Source organism: Galeopterus variegatus, unplaced genomic scaffold (assembly GCF_000696425.1).
Source record: "Galeopterus variegatus unplaced genomic scaffold, G_variegatus-3.0.2 Scaffold2442, whole genome shotgun sequence".
Taxonomy (NCBI): domain Eukaryota; kingdom Metazoa; phylum Chordata; class Mammalia; order Dermoptera; family Cynocephalidae; genus Galeopterus; species Galeopterus variegatus.
Genome location: NW_007728553.1, coordinates 185,011 through 204,092, shown reverse-complemented (window position 1 = coordinate 204,092; position 19,082 = coordinate 185,011). Strand labels below are relative to the sequence as shown.

The 19,082-nt window shown below is 50.1% G+C and overlaps 2 protein-coding genes across 4 annotated transcripts; one reads left to right on the top strand and one right to left on the bottom strand.

The window, feature by feature from the left end:
- Nucleotides 1–12,189: 12,189 nt before the first annotated feature.
- On the top strand, nucleotides 12,190–16,181 carry SLC25A35 (solute carrier family 25, member 35). 3 transcript variants are annotated; one of them, XM_008581712.1, is made up of 5 exons: nucleotides 12,190–13,059; nucleotides 14,256–14,321; nucleotides 14,766–14,918; nucleotides 15,280–15,414; nucleotides 15,590–16,181. In XM_008581712.1, exons 1-5 carry the CDS (start codon nucleotides 12,685–12,687, stop codon nucleotides 15,761–15,763), a joined length of 903 nt encoding a protein of 300 aa, XP_008579934.1. In that variant the 5' UTR covers nucleotides 12,190–12,684; the 3' UTR covers nucleotides 15,764–16,181. The 3 variants fall into 3 exon arrangements, with proteins under 3 accessions (XP_008579934.1, XP_008579935.1, XP_008579936.1); XM_008581713.1 differs by having other exon boundaries at nucleotides 15,295–15,414; nucleotides 15,590–16,084; XM_008581714.1 differs by lacking the exon at nucleotides 14,766–14,918 and having other exon boundaries at nucleotides 15,590–16,084.
- RANGRF (RAN guanine nucleotide release factor) lies at nucleotides 16,160–17,585 on the bottom strand. The gene is made up of 5 exons (XM_008581715.1): nucleotides 17,384–17,585; nucleotides 17,181–17,297; nucleotides 16,837–16,993; nucleotides 16,662–16,747; nucleotides 16,160–16,437 (listed from the first exon to the last, which is right to left on the bottom strand). The coding sequence occupies exons 1-5, from the start codon at nucleotides 17,458–17,460 to the stop codon at nucleotides 16,314–16,316; spliced, it is 561 nt and encodes a 186-aa protein (XP_008579937.1). The 5' UTR covers nucleotides 17,461–17,585; the 3' UTR covers nucleotides 16,160–16,313.
- Between the last annotated feature and the right edge of the window lie 1,497 nt (nucleotides 17,586–19,082).

The window sequence follows — 19,082 nt, the reverse complement described above, 5'->3', positions numbered from 1 at the left end:
CTGAGCTCCTCAAAGTTGTGGGGTGCTCTGCTGAAGTCATTCCCTGAGGAGGAGGGAGGTAGAGAGAGGGAGATTCTTAGTGTCTCTCCCCGAGGAGGATGGACTGAAACCACCTGAAGCCATGACTTTGGAGTCAGCAGGGAAGGCTGCTGCGCTCCCCGCTTCCTTCTCATTTGTCTTCTCAATCCTCCCCTTCCTCCTCCCCGCCTTCTCATTCCATTTTCTGAGGCTCCTGGACCCTCCTGGGCAGACTTTCTTGGCCTTGCCAGCCTCCATTTTTTTCTCTATCTTTTGGCTTCTGCTGCCACAGTCAGGACAGAGGAAACAGTGAGGCTGGGGCTGGGGGTGGGGGTTGCAGCTAGGTAGAGACCTGGGTTGCAGGGGCGGTGGGAAATACCAGAGAATCAGTAAGATCCAGTGAGGAGAATTTGGCATGCCAGAATAGCCACAACGTGGTTAATGAATTGTGTCAGTGGTGTGTGTCGTGGAGGTTTGTGAGTGTGGTTTAGGTGCGTGTGCTCTATCTAGTGCTATACAAGTAGGGTGTCGTAGGGTGTGTTGCGAGAGTGTACTCATTACTTGCTTACAGGGCTGGTGTGCAGTGGGAGAGTGAAGTATACAGTGTGTGAGGTTTGTGTGTGTGGCCGGTTAAGTGTGCCATGTGAGTGGATGAGATAGGGGTGCAGGGATGTGTGTGGTCAGTGCTGTCTGGGTGGAGTGTGTGCTTGGGGGGTGCAGTGTGTGTGCGCATGCGTTTGTGTGTGCTCGCGTGTGCATGCCTGTGCCTGGGCTGTGAGGGATGCATCACTGTTTCCCTGCTCTGATGGGCCCTCCACCCCCCATTTCCCAGTTCCTCTCTCCGGACTCTCCCTTTCCGGATTATTTTTAGTCTCCTTTTCCTGCCATGAAGATTCCTGGAGCCTCTGACCCCAGGAGACCAGGAGACCAGGAGGCCCCGGGCATGGTCTCTCCTGCCTCATCCCTTGTCCCACTGTCCCCCAGGTCTGATCACAGAGAGAGGCCCCAGTGGAGTCCTGGGTCCTGCCAGGATGCCTGGGGAGGTGGCAGGAGACAACACTGAAGGACAGGACCAATAGGACCAGGATCCTAGGGCCTGGGCGTCTCTTCTTCCAGCGGGGGAGGAAGCTCCAATTCTGGGAAGGCTGCAGGGTCAGGGCTGGTTAACAGGGGAGTCCCCAAACTCTCTTCAGGATCCAGCAGGAGAGTCAGACCCCTCCGGGGCCCAGATTGGGTTCTTAAGAAATGGTGTGGGGTGGGGGCTGGGCACTGTAGACTGTGAGTCTTGCAGCTCAATGGCCTCCACATTCTGGCAGGAAGCCATTTAGCGAGGTGACCCACACAGCGGCCTCGACAGCTGGCCAGCTCTTCCCCAGCCCCTGCCCCCCTTCAGGGATCCCACCTCCCTCTTAGGTACCTGTATTCACTTCCTTCCCTACCCCCCACTCAGGCCTCTCCGAGGGACCCAGATACTTGGGCCCCAAGCACTCACCCTTGAATCCCCTCCACTCTCAGTCACCTCCCAGGGCTGAGTGAGTAGGGGCAGGAAACAGGAATCAGATCCTCCTCCCAACCGGACACCTCCCCCCGAAACCACACCACACTCCACATGCGCACACTGGGGCTCTGGAAGATGTGAGGGCCCCAGCATACCAGGGCTTGGAAGTTAATGGGTCTGGGGGAAAGCTGAAACTTGGGCATGAGGAGTGGGCTACTCTGTGTGTGCATGATCCATCTGCATTGCGGTGTGGACAGGGGGCTCACAGGGCTAGGGTGAGGATGGGGTGGTGATGGCAGAGGGGCTTGACCATATGGTGTCTAGATGTCTCTGTCTCAGCTGAAGAAGAGTGTGTGTGTCCCTCCACGGGTGTCTGACCATCTCTCCCACAGCTTGCACAACTGCCTGTCTCTTCAGCTTCCAACCTGTGCCCCTGGGTGGGAGCCAGCCTACTATGTCACACCAACCGACCCCCCAGCTTCCCTCCCTAACTCTGCAGTAGCTCCCCATGAATTTACCTTTATCTTTTTGAAGCAGTTTCTATTTTCAGCCTGTCCTGCCTGCCCCTTGGAGCAGGGAATGCGGACCGAGGTCTCCAAGTGTCTATTCCTGTGTTTCTGGGGCGGGAACTGAGGGCCCAGATTGAGATCTCTGCAAAGGAAGCCAGTTCCTCAGCCCCACCCGGCCATTGTGTCAGGCGTGTGTGTGTGTGTGTGTGTGTGTGTGTGTGTGTGTGCGCGCGCGCGCGCGCGCGTGAAGGAGGGAGAGAGGGCAAGGGCAAGATGGGAGTGGGGGATGGGAGATGGGGAGGGAGATCTGAAATCTGTCTCCTCTAGATGGGTGAGACACTTGCTAGGACCCCTGCCTGCTCAGTCCCTGTTTCTCTGAGTCCCAACCCCTGACTCCCTGTCCCACTGGGAGGCGTTCATCTTGACTGGCTGGGAGTCAGTGCCCCTGGGAGTAGGTAGGCAAGGGGGTTCCTGCTACCTCTAATTTGCTCTGTGATTGAAGGGCTGAGTTCCTGGGGCTAGGGATGTGGCATAAAAGCAACTGAGGGGGTGGAATGAATCACACCCCAGCCTGGGAAGCAGGGTGGTGGGAGGAAGATCTATAGGCCAGTTATGAACTCTGGGAGCCTTTGCCCAACCCAGGTGGCTGCCTTTGTCAGATCTTCATACACACACGCGCACACACACGTGCGCTCGTGCTTTCTCTCTCTCTCTTTCCCCAAACAAGACACTGGAAAGAAAATCCAGAAAGCTGGTATAAAAATATGTTTTAGCCCCCTTCTTTTCCCCAAAGTAAAAGCCCAAAGTTCTTATAACAACCAACAATGCCCTTCAGGATCTATCTTCCTCCCTAACCTCTCCTCTCAGGCACACTCCTGCCTCAGGGCCTTTGCACTAACTTTGCCTCCTTCGAGTCAGTGAGGAACTCACCTTCTCAATAAGGCCTGCCCTGACCACTCTTTATAATTGCAACCCACAACCTCACACCACATTCCCAGCCTTTTTTCCCATAGCAATTAACCTTGTAATATCTCATATAATTTACTTACATATTATGTTTATAGCGAGTTATCTTTTCACATTAGAAAGTAAGCTTCACGGAGGCAGGATCTTTATCTGTTTGGTTCACTGATATACCCCAAAGTTCTGGAACAGGGTCAGGTACATAACAGGTGCTTAATATTTGACAAATTGAATGAAATTGAATTGACTCTTCCCCACAGCCCACTATTCCTCTTATTCTCCTTCCCTACAGGCCATTTCCATAATTCTGTTGATCCCACCAGTTTCCTCCCCTCCTCACACACTCACACACACACACACACACACACACACACACACACACACACGCAGGCACACACACACACGCAGGCACACACCAGGACCAGGCATCCAACCTCCCAGCCCTCTCTAGATCCTTGGGTGTCTAGGGAGAGGAAATTTTCTCTCAAGAGTTTAAATTCTGCTTTGTTTTGTTTTGTTTTTACTGAAATGGGAATATCTTTATTCTTTTTTCTACTTACAAGAATAATATTAAAAAAGATAACTAACCAAAAAATGCTTGTTACTAGCTGCAAACATGGATGGTACTTGCTTCTGCATTAACCACTCTATGTCTGAGTGGGGATGTGCAGTCTCAAGAGTCGGGAGGAAAAAATAAAATTAAAAAAAATAATAATAATAATAAAAGGGGCCGGCCCGTAGCTCATTTGGGAGAGTGTGGTGTTGATAACACCAAGGCTGTGGGTTCGGATCCCTATATAGGGATGGCTGGTTGCTCACTGGGTGAGCGTGGTGCTGACAACACCAAGTCAAGGGTTAAGATCCCCTTACTGGTCATCTTTAAAAAAGAAAACAATAATAATAATAATAATAATAATAATAAAATCTGAAAAAGAGTCAGGAGGACAAGAGGAATTAGGTGGATTGGGTAGGTCCCTGACCTTAACCTGTCTTCTGTATCTGGTCTGAGCTTATCTCCTTTTCCTGCCTGTATCCCTCAAGACAGACACACTGGAGGCTTTCCACCTGTCTGTTGGGGAGACACATCCCTCATTCCCAAAGGCAGGAGAGCATATTGTGGGTAACTGAAGCTTCCTGGAACTACTCTGAGAATATTCCAACATTCCTGACAAAGAGGTTCCATTGGGCCCACTACTCAAAGCAACTGCAAAGATGAAAACAACGACTTTTTAGATCTATAAAAGTACCATCTATTTAGATGTGCCCCATCTCATTCCAGAAAAAACCCTGAGCTCTGAAAATCATTATGTGATATACACCAGGTTAGTTTTGCATGAACATATTTTATTTATTGTACAAACATTTTTGCAAAGCTACTGGAAGTTTTTGATATAATAATCCATTCTCCTACTACCCCCCACAAAGCAAAAGGTTTCTATTTTTCCATATTCCAAAGATACCAACATAGTTTCAAGTCTATATTCTGCCTTCTTCTCTTAGCTTTGCTTTGTAACCATTTTTCATGTTGCTACATGGTCTTTATATCTTTCCCTGAAGTATGTTGCATCAACTGGATTTTGCCATCCTGGTAACAGCAGTTTCCGTCTTCTAGGAAACCCTCTATCCCCCACCCCACTCCATGTGGTTCCAGTGGGACAGCCAGTCAGAACAGCTTACTCTGGCCACCTGATTCAGGTTCAGTCAATCACAGTACCCTATTCCTCTGGCAATAGAAACTGGCCCAGGAGTGAGCAAGTCAGGACAGCTTTCTGGGGAAAGAGAAGTTTCTAGGCCTCTGGGAAAGAGAAGCTTTCTCTTTCCTCCAAGCTCACAAAGCAGGAATAATGTAAGACTAGAGTTGTCTGTACCGTGGCCTCCCTTCCCCTATAAGTGGAGGGAACCAGTCAAGAGTGGGAGAAAATGAATCCCATATGTGAGGGAAGCAGAGCCAAGAGATGGAAGTGGGCCTAACCACGCCATTTGAGCCCCTTGGACTTCCCAGTTTCCTGAGCCACTACATTGTGTATTGTGCTCGAGCTGATTTGAGCTCGGTTTCTGTCACTTACTGCTGAAGGAATCTTGACCGTTACCTTTCATTTCCCTAGTGCAGGACATTTGGGAAGGTTACAGCTTTTATCATTACGAATAATGTTGCAGTGCACATCTTTGGCAAAACAAAACATAACAAAAAACAGCTTCAATTTCGATTTGAAATATTATTAACAAAGTAACTCTAGAAGCTTCGATTTGATTGGTTTTGACTGTGCTTGGAGATGGGCCTGTTCTGGGGAAACGCACAGCCCAGAGACAACCAGCCAGCACGTTCTCTTTCCTAGCTACAGAAATTGGTTTGGGGTGAACATGTGGCACAAGCAGGGCCCAAGCGTAATCTTTGTAGGACTTCTGCTCAAAAATGGAGAAAAGAGACTCTATTTCTCTCCAGGAGATTGTTTCCAAAGACGGCTGCAACAGTCCCTCTCCTCCCAAATGCAGCGATAGATAACCAACATTCTCCTTCCACTGGAGATGCTAAGCTGGTGGAATATAGGCTTGGAGCTGCTGGTGGCCACCCATGGATGGCCTGAGAAGAAAACCAATATAGAAGAGAAGAGGAGAGAGAGACAGAGTTTGAGTTCCTGATGCCACTGGCCTGAAGTCATATTTGTGTCTGGAGTTTTTCATTATGTGAGTCAATGAGTTCCTTTTTTTTTTTTTCCTTTTTGTATTTTTTCGTGACCGGCAACGGGATCGCAACCCTCCGCGTTGCGCCCGCACCCCGCTCAGCCAGTGAGCGGGAACCGGTCTGTATGTGGGATCCGAACCCTCGGCGGGAGGGCCGCCCCACTCCCAAGCGGCGCACTGTAGCAGTGCGCCACCGGGCCAGCCCAATGAGTTCCTTTATGTAAGCTAATTTGAGTCGGGATTTTGTCACAACCAAAAAAAAAAAAAAAAAAATCCATTACAAGGGCGCTTATAATGATAGAAGCATTGAGCCCAGCTGGCTTCTGGTAGGGTCAGGACCTTGAAGTCCAATTCATGGAGTACAAGACACCTTGGCCCTTTTTTCTGTATGGAAAGCTCATTAGGGCAGTTAGCCTGCCTGTGGTGTGGAATAAATCAGGAAGGGGACAGTAAGGAAAAGCTGGTCTGCTCTGGGAATCTATATAGGTTCTGATCCAGGTGAAGAGAGACAAAGAGGATTCTACCTGGCTGCCACCAGGTGGAGACTGAGCACTTCAGGTGTGGGCTTTGGACCCAAAATTAACCCATGAGCATCTAGGCCACCCAGGAGGAGATGTGAAAGACACAGCCCGGTGCCCTCCACGCCTCCGCATCTTCCTCTCTCCCTCTCTGTGGTACCACCCCTTCTCTCAGATCTGGGACCCTTTATATTCCCCATCCAACTCCTCTCAAATCTGTCTCAGGACATTCACACCCAGGAAAAAATATTAACAGCTTACAATAATCGAGACAGCATGATAATGGTTTAAGAACAGACACATAGATCAATAGAACAGAATAGAGAACCCAGAAATAGAGCTGCACATATACAGTCAACTGATTTTTACCAAAGGCCCAAAGGCAGCTCAGTGGAGAAAAGATAGTCTTTTCAACAAATCGTGCTGATACAACTGGACATCCAGATTCCAAAAAAAGAAACTAGTCACTGACCTTACATCATTCACAAAAAGAAACTCAAAATGGATGATAGGCCTAAATGCGGAATGTAAAATTATAAAACTGCTAGAAGAAAATATAGGAGAAAATCTAGATGACCTTGAATTTGATAAGTTTTTAGACACATTAAAAGCATGATCCACGGGCCGGCCTGGTGGCGCACTGCTACAGTGCACCGCTTGGGAGCGCGATGGCACTCCCGCGGAGGGTTTGGATCCCACATACAGACCGGTTCCCGCTCACTGGCTGAGCGAGGTGCAGGTGCAGCACCGAGGGTTGCGATACCGTTGCCGGTCCCGGTCCAGTACGGGCGTAACACTGAGGGTTGCGATCCGTTGCTGGACATGAAAAAAGACAAAAAGGAAAAAAAAAAAAAAAAAAAAAAGCATGATCCAGGAAAGAAAAAATTGATAAGTTGGATTTTATAACTTAAAACTTCTGCTTTAAAAAACAAACAAAGGGCTGGCCCATGGCTCACTCGGAAGAGTGTGGTGCTGAGAACACTAAGGCCCCGGGTTCAGATCCTACATAGGCATGGCCGTTGACTGGTTGAGCGTGGTTCTGACAACACCAAGTCAAGGGATAAGATCCCCTCACCAGTCATCTTTTTTTAAAAAAAAAAAGAAAGAAAGAAAAGCAAACCAACCAAACAAATAAAAAAACACTGTTAAGAGAATGAAAAGATAAGCCACTGACTGGAAGAAAAATATTTGCAAAACACATATGTGATAAAGAATTTGTATGTAAAATATACAAAAAATTCTTAAAACTCAACAATAAAAAAACAACCAATAAAGATCTGAACAGACATCTCACCAAAGAAGATATACGGATGGCAAAGAAGCATATGAAAAGATGCTCGGGGCTGGCCCGGTGGCGCACTGCTATAGTGCGCCGCTTGGGAAGCGCGGCGGCGCTCCCGCCGAGGGTTCGGATCCCACATACAGACCGGTTCCCGCTCACTGGCTGAGCGAGGCGCGGGAGCAACACCGAGGGTTGTGATCCCGTTGCCGGTCCCGGTCCGGTACGGGGGCGACACTGAGGGTTGCGATCCGTTGCCGGACACGGAAAAAGACAAAAAAAAAAAAAAAGAAAAAAAGAAAAGATGCTCGACATCATGTCATTAGGGAACTGCAAATTAAAAAACAAGGAGATAACACTATATACCTATTAGAACAGCTAAAATCCAAAAACAACTGACAACACCAAATGCTGATGAGGATGTGGAGCAACAAGAACTCTCATTCATTTCTGGTGGAAATGCAAACTTTTACAGTCACTTCAGTGGCAGTTTCTTACAAAGTCAAACAGTCTTACCATACAATTCAGCAATCATTCTCCTAGGTGTTTACCCAACTGACTTGAAAATTAATGTCTATATCAAAACCTTGTTAATAAACTTTACTGGAAAAGAATTTGGAGATAATGGAAACTTTATTCAGCGGTTTGCAGACCAGGAGACACAGCCTTTAGTAAAAGTTCGCTTTTACAAAAATTCATTCCACCAGAACAAAGAGAGAGACTGTCTTATACAGCAAAAGTTCTGCCCAGCTTCCCACTCAGGTTCTCTGTGCAAATGAGGAATTTAAGCTTTTTCAGTTCTGATTGGCTTGGCCCATTATGCAAAAGGAGGATTCTGGCTTGCTGAGTTCTGGCCAGTGAACACTTGACAGATTACAGTCCACTGGTTAAGTTCAGGTGGCAGCAGCTGACCAATGTCATTAACAGGAACAGGTAGCTTGTGGAAGTCCCAAACAGGGTATTTGTATAACCTCTAGTTAGCAAATGGTGACTTGGCTCCAGTGTGAATTTAGACCCAGTTAGCCACTTTAGGATCCATCTTGAAGGATTGGCTCTTTCAGGGTTCACAAACTGTATGTAAATGTTTATAGCAGCTTTATTCATAATCACCCCAAACTGGAAGCAACCAAGAAATCTTTCAGTACATGAATGGATGAACAAACTGTGGTACATCCATACAATGGCATATTATTCAATGATGAAAAGAAATGAGCTATGGCAGATCTCTGGCTCTTCAAAGGCTGGTTGGTTAGCTCAGTTGGTTACAGTGCGGTCTTATGACATTAAGGTCATGGGTTCAGGTCCCTATACCGGCCAGCCACCACAGAAAAGAAACAGACTTATCTTTTTTGTATAAGGATTAAAGCAGAGAGACCTTCATTATCACGCTTATTCAAGATTTAACCGGCCTGTTTGGGAAATAGGCTGTCCTGTCTTTTCTGATTTCTCGGAAGTTCAGGCAACCACTTAGTTTGGGTTTGGTGACCTGGACTTTTAGCAGGGGTGACTCCATTTTGATTTTTCAGTCTGGTCTGTTGGGGCCTAGTGCAGGAAATTAGTCCAAAACAATGGCCTCCTATAATTTTTTTTTAACAAAATGTATGAAATAACTTTCCTGAAGGGAGTTGAGGGGAAACGTGCTGACCTAAGTAACTTTGGAAATGAGTGGAGTCTGTAAGACCAAAACTAAATGGAACTACACATGAGCACTGTACTCTAATTGATAAGGTTGTTTTCCACAGGGGTATGAGTTAATTCTGATACTCCTATACATGTATCCTGGAATTAAACAATTAAGCAAATGGATAGTGAATGATGGGAGCTGGGTTTCTCACTACTGGAGGTAGCTACAACGATCAATGTGGTAATGGATTACAGTTGGAGACATCAGTATGAATTCATGTTTAGCTTAATATAGATATGGATAGCTACATATAGAATATTTACATGTTACATACATATATGGGTCAGTATACACATCTATATTTCTTTGCTCTCCCAGATGTGAGGGTCTAGAAGCAATGACACCCCAATAGCGACAAACACACCTAGTGCCCAGATCTTGGTTTCTAAAGTCATTCTCTAGTAAAAGGAAATAAGGATCCTCGGAAAAATGGTTGATTGTAGGACTGGAGCAGAAAATATATGAAATGAGCCTGGAGCATCTGGCAGTGCACCTTCCCTGAGGGGAAGCATGGCTCCCTATTCCTTCAGTGTAGGCTGTGCATAGTGACTTCCTTCCAAAGAGTACTGTATGGAAAAGGGGAAAAAGTAATAATTCTACAGTGGAAAAAACTGACAAACACTACCTCAGCCAGGTGATCGAGGTCAATATCACTGTGATAACTCATGTTGATAGTATGTATCAAGAACCACCCTTGATATGATGTGATGAAAATGGCAGTTTATTTCCGTGGACTTCCTGCCTACACCCCAGTCCAATCATGAGGAAAACCCTAAAGAGAAGGACATTCTACAAAATACCTGACCAGTACTCCTCAAAACTGTCAAGGTCATCAAAAACAAAATATGAGAAACTGTCACAGCCAAGAGGAGTCTAAGGGGATATTAAATGTAATTTGGTATTCTTGATAGGATCTTGGAACAAAAAAATGACTTTATGCAAAAATAAAGGTAATTTAAGTAAAGTACTACTTTAGTTAATAACAATATTGATATTGGTCTATTATTTGTAACAATGTATCATATTAATATATGATATTAATAATAGGGGAAACTGGATGTAAAGTATATAAGAACTTACACAGTATCTTTAATTTTTCTGAACAAGATGTTCAAAAAATTAAGATGTTCAGAAAACTGTTCTAGAAATTAAGCTTTTTTTTTTTTTAAATAACACCTTAAAAGTTGTCTATCTCTAAGGCATCTGGTGTTAAAGATAAAAAGCTTAAGCCAGTGGGTTCTAAAACTTTAGCACACACTTTTACGTTTTTCAAACACAGATTGTCCAGGCTCCATCTCCAGAGGCTCTGGTTCAGAAAGTTTAGGGAAGGGCTAGAGGATTTGTGTTTCTAATAAGTTCCAGGTAATGCTGCTGCTGCTGCTGCTGCTTCAGGGACCACACTTTTGAGAACCACAGATTTATGTAAACTCAAGATTTAAAACAACCGTGAAGGGCTGGCAAGTCAGTTCAGTTGGTTAGAGGATGATGCTGATAACATCATGGTCCAGGGTTTGATCTCTGTATTGGCCACCCGCAAAGGGGGGGGGGGGGGAGCAGTGAAATCTCATCCCCAGGTATTTAGAGAGCATTCCTTGGAAATTTTCTGGAAACCCTTTAAGGGCTCCTCCCGAGGTCAGGAACCCCGAGATAGAGATGACTCAGACCTGGGGCATCCAGGAACTCCAAGTCTGGTGAAGTCAGAAAGTGAACAATTGCTAACCAAAATGAGAAAATGAGAAAAGTGGGCAAATACTTTAAGAACAAAACAGGATGGGGAAGGCTGAATGTGGAGAATTTGGAAATGCTTCACAGATCGAGTTGATGGTCGAGGTGAAGAATGTCTTGGAGATCCCCACAATAAGAGGGAAAGAGCATTCCTGGTAGTAAGAACAAGATATACAGGACAGAAATATACAAGGCACAGAGTTCTGACAACTCTTGACTTTTCAGGAAAACTGATTATTGATTACCTAGCACAAGTACAACAGTACTCTCAGGTTATGTGCAATAGACATTATCAGTCTCAATTTGCAAGGGGACTCTAAGATGTTAAGTAACTGGCCTGAGGCCCGAGGCCATCCACGCAGGAAGAGCCAAACTGGAACTCGAATGGTACTCTAAATCTGGGGGCTGCCTCGCACACAGGGGCGCTCTCTGCCACTTCCTCCCGCTCCAGGTAACATTCCCTATCCCTCTACCTTCTTTTCCTAAGCCTTCTCCCTCCACCCCTTCCCAGCTAGCTCCCCCAGTCTCTTTTCTCAGAAGTTCTTTCTTGATAACCATTACCAGACTCCTGAGCAAGGACAGGAGTCCAGAACCTCAGGATCTCCCACCACCTGCTGGCTCTCTGTAACCTAAGCCCAGCCGTAGAGTGGATCAAAATCTCGGCCTGGGCCCGCCCTGCCTTCTCCGGGTTTCTGTGAGGACCCAAAGAGCTGAGGGATTTGAACAAGCTCCCTCGCCACCCTCCTTGGAGTGGGACAGCCAGCCAGTCCCCGGCCCCAGGACCTGGAATCTCTTCATTCGGCCTCAGGAGATGGGTCCCGTCCCGCAGGAGTGTCCCCTCTCCCCCCGCGGGCGGAGCGGCCCCACCCTGGTCTCCGGGGATGGCAGGCGACGGAGGGGAGCCCTCTGCCGGCAAGAGGAGCAGCGCCTCCTGGGGGACTGCCGCCTCTGCGCTCCGCCTCTGCGTCCATCCGCTAACCCAGGGTCCGACCTCTCCTCCCCGCCAGTCACAAACCCTCCGCGCCCCGGGCACCCTTCCCGCAGCTCGGGTTCGAGCCCGGGCCGCAGCCCAAGTCCGCGGCGGGGATCGGGCGCCGGGGCGCGGAGAGTTAATCCCAAGCGCCGCTCCGCCCACAGGTTCCGGGGGCGGAGCCGCCGAGCGCGCCTCCCATTGGCCGTCGAGCCGGCTCGGCGCTGATTGGCTGAGGCTCTGGGCGGCGGCTCTCCGGGGTCCCCATTGGCGCCGCGCTCCGGTAACTGGAGGGAAGCGGCCCCGCCTCGGCAGGCTTCCCGGGTTAAGCAGCTGGGGGCTCCTGGGGACGCTCATCCCTGGCTGGAGCCCCGACTTCCTTCGCGAATCCAGATCTCGTTGCTGTCCCGGGACGCCCCTGGATCTTCTCCCGGCTCCTTTTCCTCCTTAACTGGCTGGTTTTCTTGTTCCTGCCTTCCCAGCTCCCGTCTCCCAACTCCGCGTTTCCCTGCACTGCTTCCCGGCCCCCGTAGCCCTCCATCCCGAGCATCCCACCTGCCACCTCCTGGCTTTTGGCCTCCTTGACCCCAAATCCCTTGACCAACAGGGCCCTGTCAACCTTCTCGCCGGGTTCTCCTAAACTCTTCCCTTTGCCAGCTCCGGACCCTTGACCTCTTGACCTTTGACCCCGGCACCCCTGACTCCAGCCTTCTCAATTCCTACCTCCTGTAGTCGGGATTTCTGAAACCAAGGTCTTCCCTCGACTTCAGACCCCCCTTTCTGAGGCTTATTTTGACTTTCTTACTCTTGGGCCCGTTCCTGCTACTGTTGCTGCACAATGGACTTCTTGATGAGTGGTCTGGCAGCCTGCGGGGCCTGTGTGTTCACCAATCCCCTGGAGGTGGTGAAGACCAGGATGCAGTTGCAGGGAGAACTGCGGGCCCCCGGCACCTACCAGCGGCACTACCGAAACGTCTTCCACGCCTTCATCACCATCGGCAAGGTGGATGGCCTGGCTGCTCTGCAGAAGGGCCTGGCCCCTGCCCTCTTATACCAGTTCCTGATGAATGGCATCCGACTGGGCACCTATGGGCTGGCTGAGGCTGGGGGCTACCTGCACACGGCCGAAGGCACCCTCAGTCCTGTCCGCAGCGCAGCATCTGGGGCCCTGGCTGGAATGATGGGAGCCTACTTGGGGAGCCCCATTTATATGGTAAGAAGAGGGGTCTTTCCCGGGGCCTTCAGGGCATACCCTTGGTGCAGGGTAGGAGCCTGGTCTTTCACAAGGGCACACGAGGCAGGGAAGGGTATCAGGAAAGTGCTGGCAGGCTTTGGGGTCTTCTGATCTGCTCTATACACACCTATTCAATGGACACAATTGAATGTATTGATTAAGATTATGGGCTTTGGAATCAGCCTTTCTGAAACTCAAATCCTGGCTTTGAAAATTACTAGTTGTTGAGCCTCAGTTGCCATATCTGTAAAATGGGGATGATTGTAGTGCCCTTTTTGCGTGATTAATGGGAGGACTGAGGAAGACAAATGAGATAATACAGGTAAAGCACTAGTACATATCCTGGCACATAGTAAGCATTTGATAGTATTGCTTTTACTATTATTACCTGATATTGAGGTTGGATTTGTGTAGGGGAGGATGAGGAATTTGAGTAACATAGATCAGCAAGTGTAGGGATCAGGAAGGTCCTGCGCATCACAGAATTACAATCTCAGTCTGCCCTTTTTAGTTATCTGGTATAAGTGAAGGGTCAAGAGCCTGAGGCCCTGAGAGGGAAAGTGACTGATTCAAGGTCACACAGCTACTTATTGCTAGGGCCAGGCCCAGCTTAGTGCTCCTAAGAGCAAAAGAGACTGGAAGGCAGGATGTTCCGTAGAAGGAGAGACAGTATGGTCTCACTCCCAGGGTGTGTGATTCATGGATAGTGGTCTCTCCAAAGTCAGCTGAACACAATCCCCTATGGGATTTGGGGGCCAGAGAGCAAGTTTTGCCCAGATTCTGATGAAAAGCCTAGTCAAGGTGATGGCTGGAGATCTAGTCTGGGAATGGGAGCTGGCATGAGAGGCTAGACACTCAGGTCTTGCCTAACGTGAACATTCTTAGGAAATATTGCCTTTCCCTAACTTCTCCATCCCCCACCCCAAGCCCTAAGGAAAAGAGGATGTGGAGGGGGTGGAGTATCTTACAGTGCTAGGAGATCCATCCCCTGGGACTGGAGCCAAGGAACACAGTCTCATGACCAATTTGTTAAGTGGGAACAACAATAATTATCAGATTAAAAGGATATTCATTGCTGAACACTCTAGAGGAAGTGTTCAGGGGTCAGGCATTTGGGTTTCTGAGGTGAGAGGATGGCCACTGGGGCATAGGCTGTGATACTCTCATGTTCCCAGGTGAAGACACACCTACAGGCACAGGCAGCCTCAGAAATTGCCGTAGGACACCAGTATAAGCATCAGGTGAGGGTTCCCCAACCCTGTTGGAGCCCCTGACCATCCTTTCCCATTTGCCCCCAGCTTTCTGCCTGTACCTGAGAGCTCCAGCCCTGGCCACTGCTCTGCCCAACCCATTAATTCAGCCCCACTCTGCCCTGGAGTCCACCCAGCCCCTCTTTCCAGCATGTACCCCTGTTCCCCTAACTTGTGCCCCTGTTTCTCCACCCCATTCGACTGACCTACTAATATTCTCACTTCCATACATCCTTCCCCTATTCTGGGGTGGCCAGGGAGGGAATAACAGGGTGGTAGACAACAGAGGACCCACATTCTAGCTCTAAGCCCACATTGAACTGTTTGTCTAGACAACGAGTGCCTATTAAGGACCCATCCTTGGCAGTGTAGAAGGTGGCAACCCCTGATGCTGGGGTGACTGAACCCCACCCCCATGGTCTTCCCCCCAACCAGGGCATGTTTCAGGCGCTAACCGAGATTGGCCAGAAACATGGTCTGGTGGGGCTGTGGCGTGGGGCCATGGGTTGCCTGCCCCGAGTTATCGTCGGTTCCTCTACCCAGCTGTGCACCTTCTCATCCACCAAGGACCTCATAAGCCAGTGGGAGGTACTGCCTGGGAAAGGGGAGGGGCCATCCTGAGAATGTGGGAAGGGGGAGGGCAAGCTGAGCTGAGCCCTAAATGGTGCCAACATTCAGATGTGAGGGAGCAGCAGGAGGGCCTGGGGGTCACTGACTCTTTAGACCCTTCCCACAGTTCTCTTATCGCTTCCTCCCAGAACAGGTACCTGAGCCCTCAGTGTGCCCTGGCCTTCCTCCTGCAGTGTTATCACACTGTGTTATAACTGGTAGAATGTAAGCTCCTTGAGTTACTAGCTCTCCGTGTCCCCAAGGCAGGGCTTCTTTGTCCTAGGGGTTGAGTGATTGGCTGATTGACAAAGCTTTTCCTCTCCCCCACCCTCTCACTTAGATCTTTCCTCCCCAGAGCTGGAAGGTGGCTCTGGTAGCTGCTATGGTGAGTGGCATTGCAGTGGTCCTGGCCATGACACCCTTTGATGTGGCCAGCACAAGGCTCTACAACCAGCCCACAGATGCTCAGGGCAAGGTAAGGGAGTGCTCTGGGGTGCAGGCAGGCAAGCAAAGCTGGAAGGTGGGGGAAGCAGACTGTGGGTGCAGGTGGGACAGCCTAAAATGCAGCCTGCAGAGGTGAGGCCATTGATGGGCTCTGACAAGCTCCTTCCCTTCCCTGTGCTCTTCCTCCCTTTCAAACATGCTCTCAGGGCCTCGTGTACCGGGGAATACTGGACGCTCTGCTGCAGACGGCTCGAACAGAGGGCATTTTTGGCATGTACAAGGGTATAGGTGCCTCCTACTTCCGCCTTGGCCCCCACACTGTCCTCTCCCTCTTCTTCTGGGACCAGCTGCGCTCCCTCTACTACACCTACACTAAATAACAGCCAGTTTCCCACACCACCAAATCAGCACTCCTTGAACAATTCTTCCTCCACTACTATGTCCTGGTAACTACTGACCAGGTGACCTTTCATCCATTCAAGGGGGACAGCCAACCTCCCTCCCCATCTGTTCTCTCAGGGTTGAATCACTACAAGGGATAGTTTCCCTCCCTTCCTTGGGTGTTGCTTCGAGCCTTCCCTAACCATCTCCCGGCACACTTCACACGCCCCTCTCAGGGCTGAACCAGTCACTCCAAAGTGTATTTCCTCCCTCTCTCCACTTCCAACCTTGGGTCCCTCCTGCTCCCATGCACAGCTTTAAACTCCCCCCTCCAAGACCAAAGGGAATTGGGGGGACCCAGGTGTCCTGTTAGATCCAAAGGCACAGAGATTATATTGGTTATAAAGCAAGTTTATTTCTACAGAGAGGAGGTGTCTTATGTTACGCACAGGGAAGAAATAAGAGGAAACCCAGATATTCAACCTCTTTTTCCCCTCACGGTACTGAGTCCCCAAGTCCTCAGCAGCATCATGCAGTGCTTCAGTGTCTTTACTGGGGACCAAAGATGTTGGGATCATGAAGGGTCAGACTGGTCGCCAGCTGTTCAAAGTCACCCAGGCACCAGGGTGGAGGTGACAGATTTTCAGGGCCAAGAGATGACCTGTTGTCAGGGCTTAAGGGTGGGGAACAGATGGAAAAAGAACAACATCCATGCCTGAGGTATGGAAGTTCCTACTTCCGGTTCCCCAGAGGACCCGGGTATCTGTGACTCCAAACTTGTGGCCCACTCACACATCTTTGGAGGACCCCACCAGCCAGTCTCCCTGTTCTGCTCCTCCCAGCCCAGTTCTCCCAGGGACTCAGTCATGAGACACCCGCCCTTTCCTTTCTCCTTACTGGAGCTGATTGAAGGTGAGCAAGAGATCAGTCTGGTACTGGGGTAGCCGCAGCAATGCCTGGTGCAGTGTCACCTCCTTTGCTACCTAAAGGAATCAGAATCAGGATGTTTACCTGGATCCCTAGAACCACCTCCCTCATCCTTCTAGGGCATTCCACACTCCCTGGCCCTCACCTGCTGGTTTTCCTTAGCTATCTGCTGCTTGCCAGAGAGGACCCAGGCTTCTTGACAGCAGCCCCTCAAGGCCAGGTTCTCCAGACTGAGGGGCTGCACAGACTCCACTTGCACAGCCCTAGCCCCCTGCACCCCGCCAACATCCTCAAAGTGGTACCTGGTGTGGGGATGCAGGGTCAGGAAGGGGCATCTCTTACTGCCCTTAAGTCCCAGGTTCGCTCACTTCCGGCGCTGTGCTGTTGCCCTTGGAGTTCTCGTTGCGCCGATTAACCGTCCAGCCCCAGGCCCCGCCCACTACCTCGGTTCTGGCCCTCCCATTGGCCAGCCGCAGGCCCTTCCCTCACCGCGCAGCCGCCTCGCCCCGCACGTGGGCCTGCAGCTCCAGGAGTTCCACGATCAGGCTCTGGTTGGTCACGGGATGGCAGAAAACTTCCTGATTGTCAGGGACCGGTCGGAGGTCGCTGCAGAGAGGCGAGGCAGACCTTGGTTGACCCCGGCTTCCCACAACCCACCTGGTTGGCCTCCGCGGGTACCCGGGCCCTCTCACCTAACATCTATTGCCCCGGCGGGGAGGATGGCGGAGAAGGCGCCCCCGAACAGTGGAGACTCTCGCGTGGGCTCCATGGTCCTGGGACCAGGGTCTGGACATTAGAGGTTTAAAAGAAACCCAAATGAGGCCACGTGGCATCACCTCCCTGGAGTTCGCGGCCGCCACCGCCGCCTGCGGCCTCGCTCAGCTCTCGGCGCATCTTCAACCCGGCCCCGCCCTGCGACCGAGACAGCCGGTCGGTGCCCGCCCTGGGGGCGGGGACCAGCGGTGCGGCCCCGGAGCCCAGGCCTGTAGCAGCGCGCGGGGCTCTGGCGCGGAGCTGGGTGCTCGAAATAGGATTTGTGACGCCCTTTGTGGTCACTAGCTCGCGTCCGCCAGCCTCCTTTCAAAGGGGTCGCACCTACTAAGGTCTCCTGAGACCCTCCTTAGGGGCAGTTGCTTGTCTAAGGGACCGACGTCTGGGTGGGGTCTCCTGAGTCAGGGGGGAAGTTTCAGGTTATTCTCGGGACTACTTCTCGCTATTGGGTTGCCAACCAGACCGCTAATTCCCGGATCCGATGCTGGGAATTAGAGGAACAGTGGGTCCGGGTTGCGATTCAGGCCCCACGCATTCCTGAAAGTGAGACTCAACGGGGATTAGAGATTTAATTCCCCTCAAATCTTCGCCTTGGGAACGTGGGAGGGCAGGGGGGGGGGTCTTCCCCCGCACACCTGGACGGAAGCAGGGGATTATTGTTGTTTTCTTTTACAGATTTTTAGTGTTCTTAAAGTTTTAACTCAACGATATCCTCCCAACTAATTTCTCCATTCATCTTTGATCCCCAGCACCTGGCAGAGTGTTTGGAGCACAACAGGCCTATTGTATATTGTTGAATGGTTAAGTAAATCCGTTAGTGTGAGTGGCCGGAACCCAAGAGACCACCCATGCCTGTAGGGTTCTAGATGTCACCTGCTTCCCAATCAACAACTGGACAAGAGGATTCTCATCCTGGGGCCATCCCACGGGCTGACCGTATCTCTAAACTCTTAACAATTTAGTGAAATGGGGCCAAGGGGCACATAATTATTGGTCCCTTACCTGGCCGGGTCCTATGTAAAGGGCTGGAGATACAAAGGCAATTAGGACACAGCCCCTGTCTCACTGAAGGGGTACAAGGAACAGTGGACCATGCTTTAAGTCTTAAAAGGTTGACTCAGAGAATTCACCAGGACATTCTAGAGGTATCTAGCCAGAGAAATAGCAGTAGCACAGACTTAGACCTGAAAGGGTATGTTTTAGGAAATGCAAGTATATCAGTTTGGTAAGAGGGGTGGTGTGTAGGGTGATGGGTGGGTGGCAGGGAGCTATAAATGTTGCCAGGTGTGCAGGGGGGGTATGTTTTAGGAAATGCAAGTATATCAGTTTGGTAAGAGGGGTGGTGTGTAGGGTGATGATGGGTGGGTGGCAGGGAGCTATAAATGTTGCCAGGTGTGCAGGGGTTTTGTTTTTCAAAAGATGACCGGTAAGGCCGGTCCGTGGCTCACTCGGTAGAGTGCGGTGCTGATAACACCAAGGCCACGGGTTCGGATTCTATATAGGGATTCCCGGTTGGCTCACTGGCTGAGCATAGTACTGACAGCACCAAGCCAAGGGTTGAGATCCCCTTACCGGTCATCTTTAAAAAAAAAAAAAAAACAAAAAAACGCGCGGGCCGGG

What these genes read in the sequence shown, in the direction of transcription:
- SLC25A35 (XM_008581712.1), top strand. Translation starts at nt 12,685, where the DNA reads ATGGACTTCTTGATGAGTGGTCTGGCAGCCTGCGGGGCCTGTGTGTTC. An exon ending in GACACCAGTATAAGCATCAG is followed by an intron (nt 14,322 to 14,765) that starts GTGAGGGTTCCC and finishes CCCCCCAACCAG; the next exon opens with GGCATGTTTCAGGCGCTAAC. An exon ending in ACCTCATAAGCCAGTGGGAG is followed by an intron (nt 14,919 to 15,279) that starts GTACTGCCTGGG and finishes CCTCTCACTTAG; the next exon opens with ATCTTTCCTCCCCAGAGCTG.
- RANGRF (XM_008581715.1), bottom strand. Translation starts at nt 17,460, where the DNA reads ATGGAGCCCACGCGAGAGTCTCCACTGTTCGGGGGCGCCTTCTCCGCC. An exon ending in TAGCTAAGGAAAACCAGCAG is followed by an intron (nt 16,748 to 16,836) that starts GTGAGGGCCAGG and finishes TGATTCCTTTAG; the next exon opens with GTAGCAAAGGAGGTGACACT. An exon ending in CTCACCTTCAATCAGCTCCA is followed by an intron (nt 16,438 to 16,661) that starts GTAAGGAGAAAG and finishes CCCACCCTTAAG; the next exon opens with CCCTGACAACAGGTCATCTC.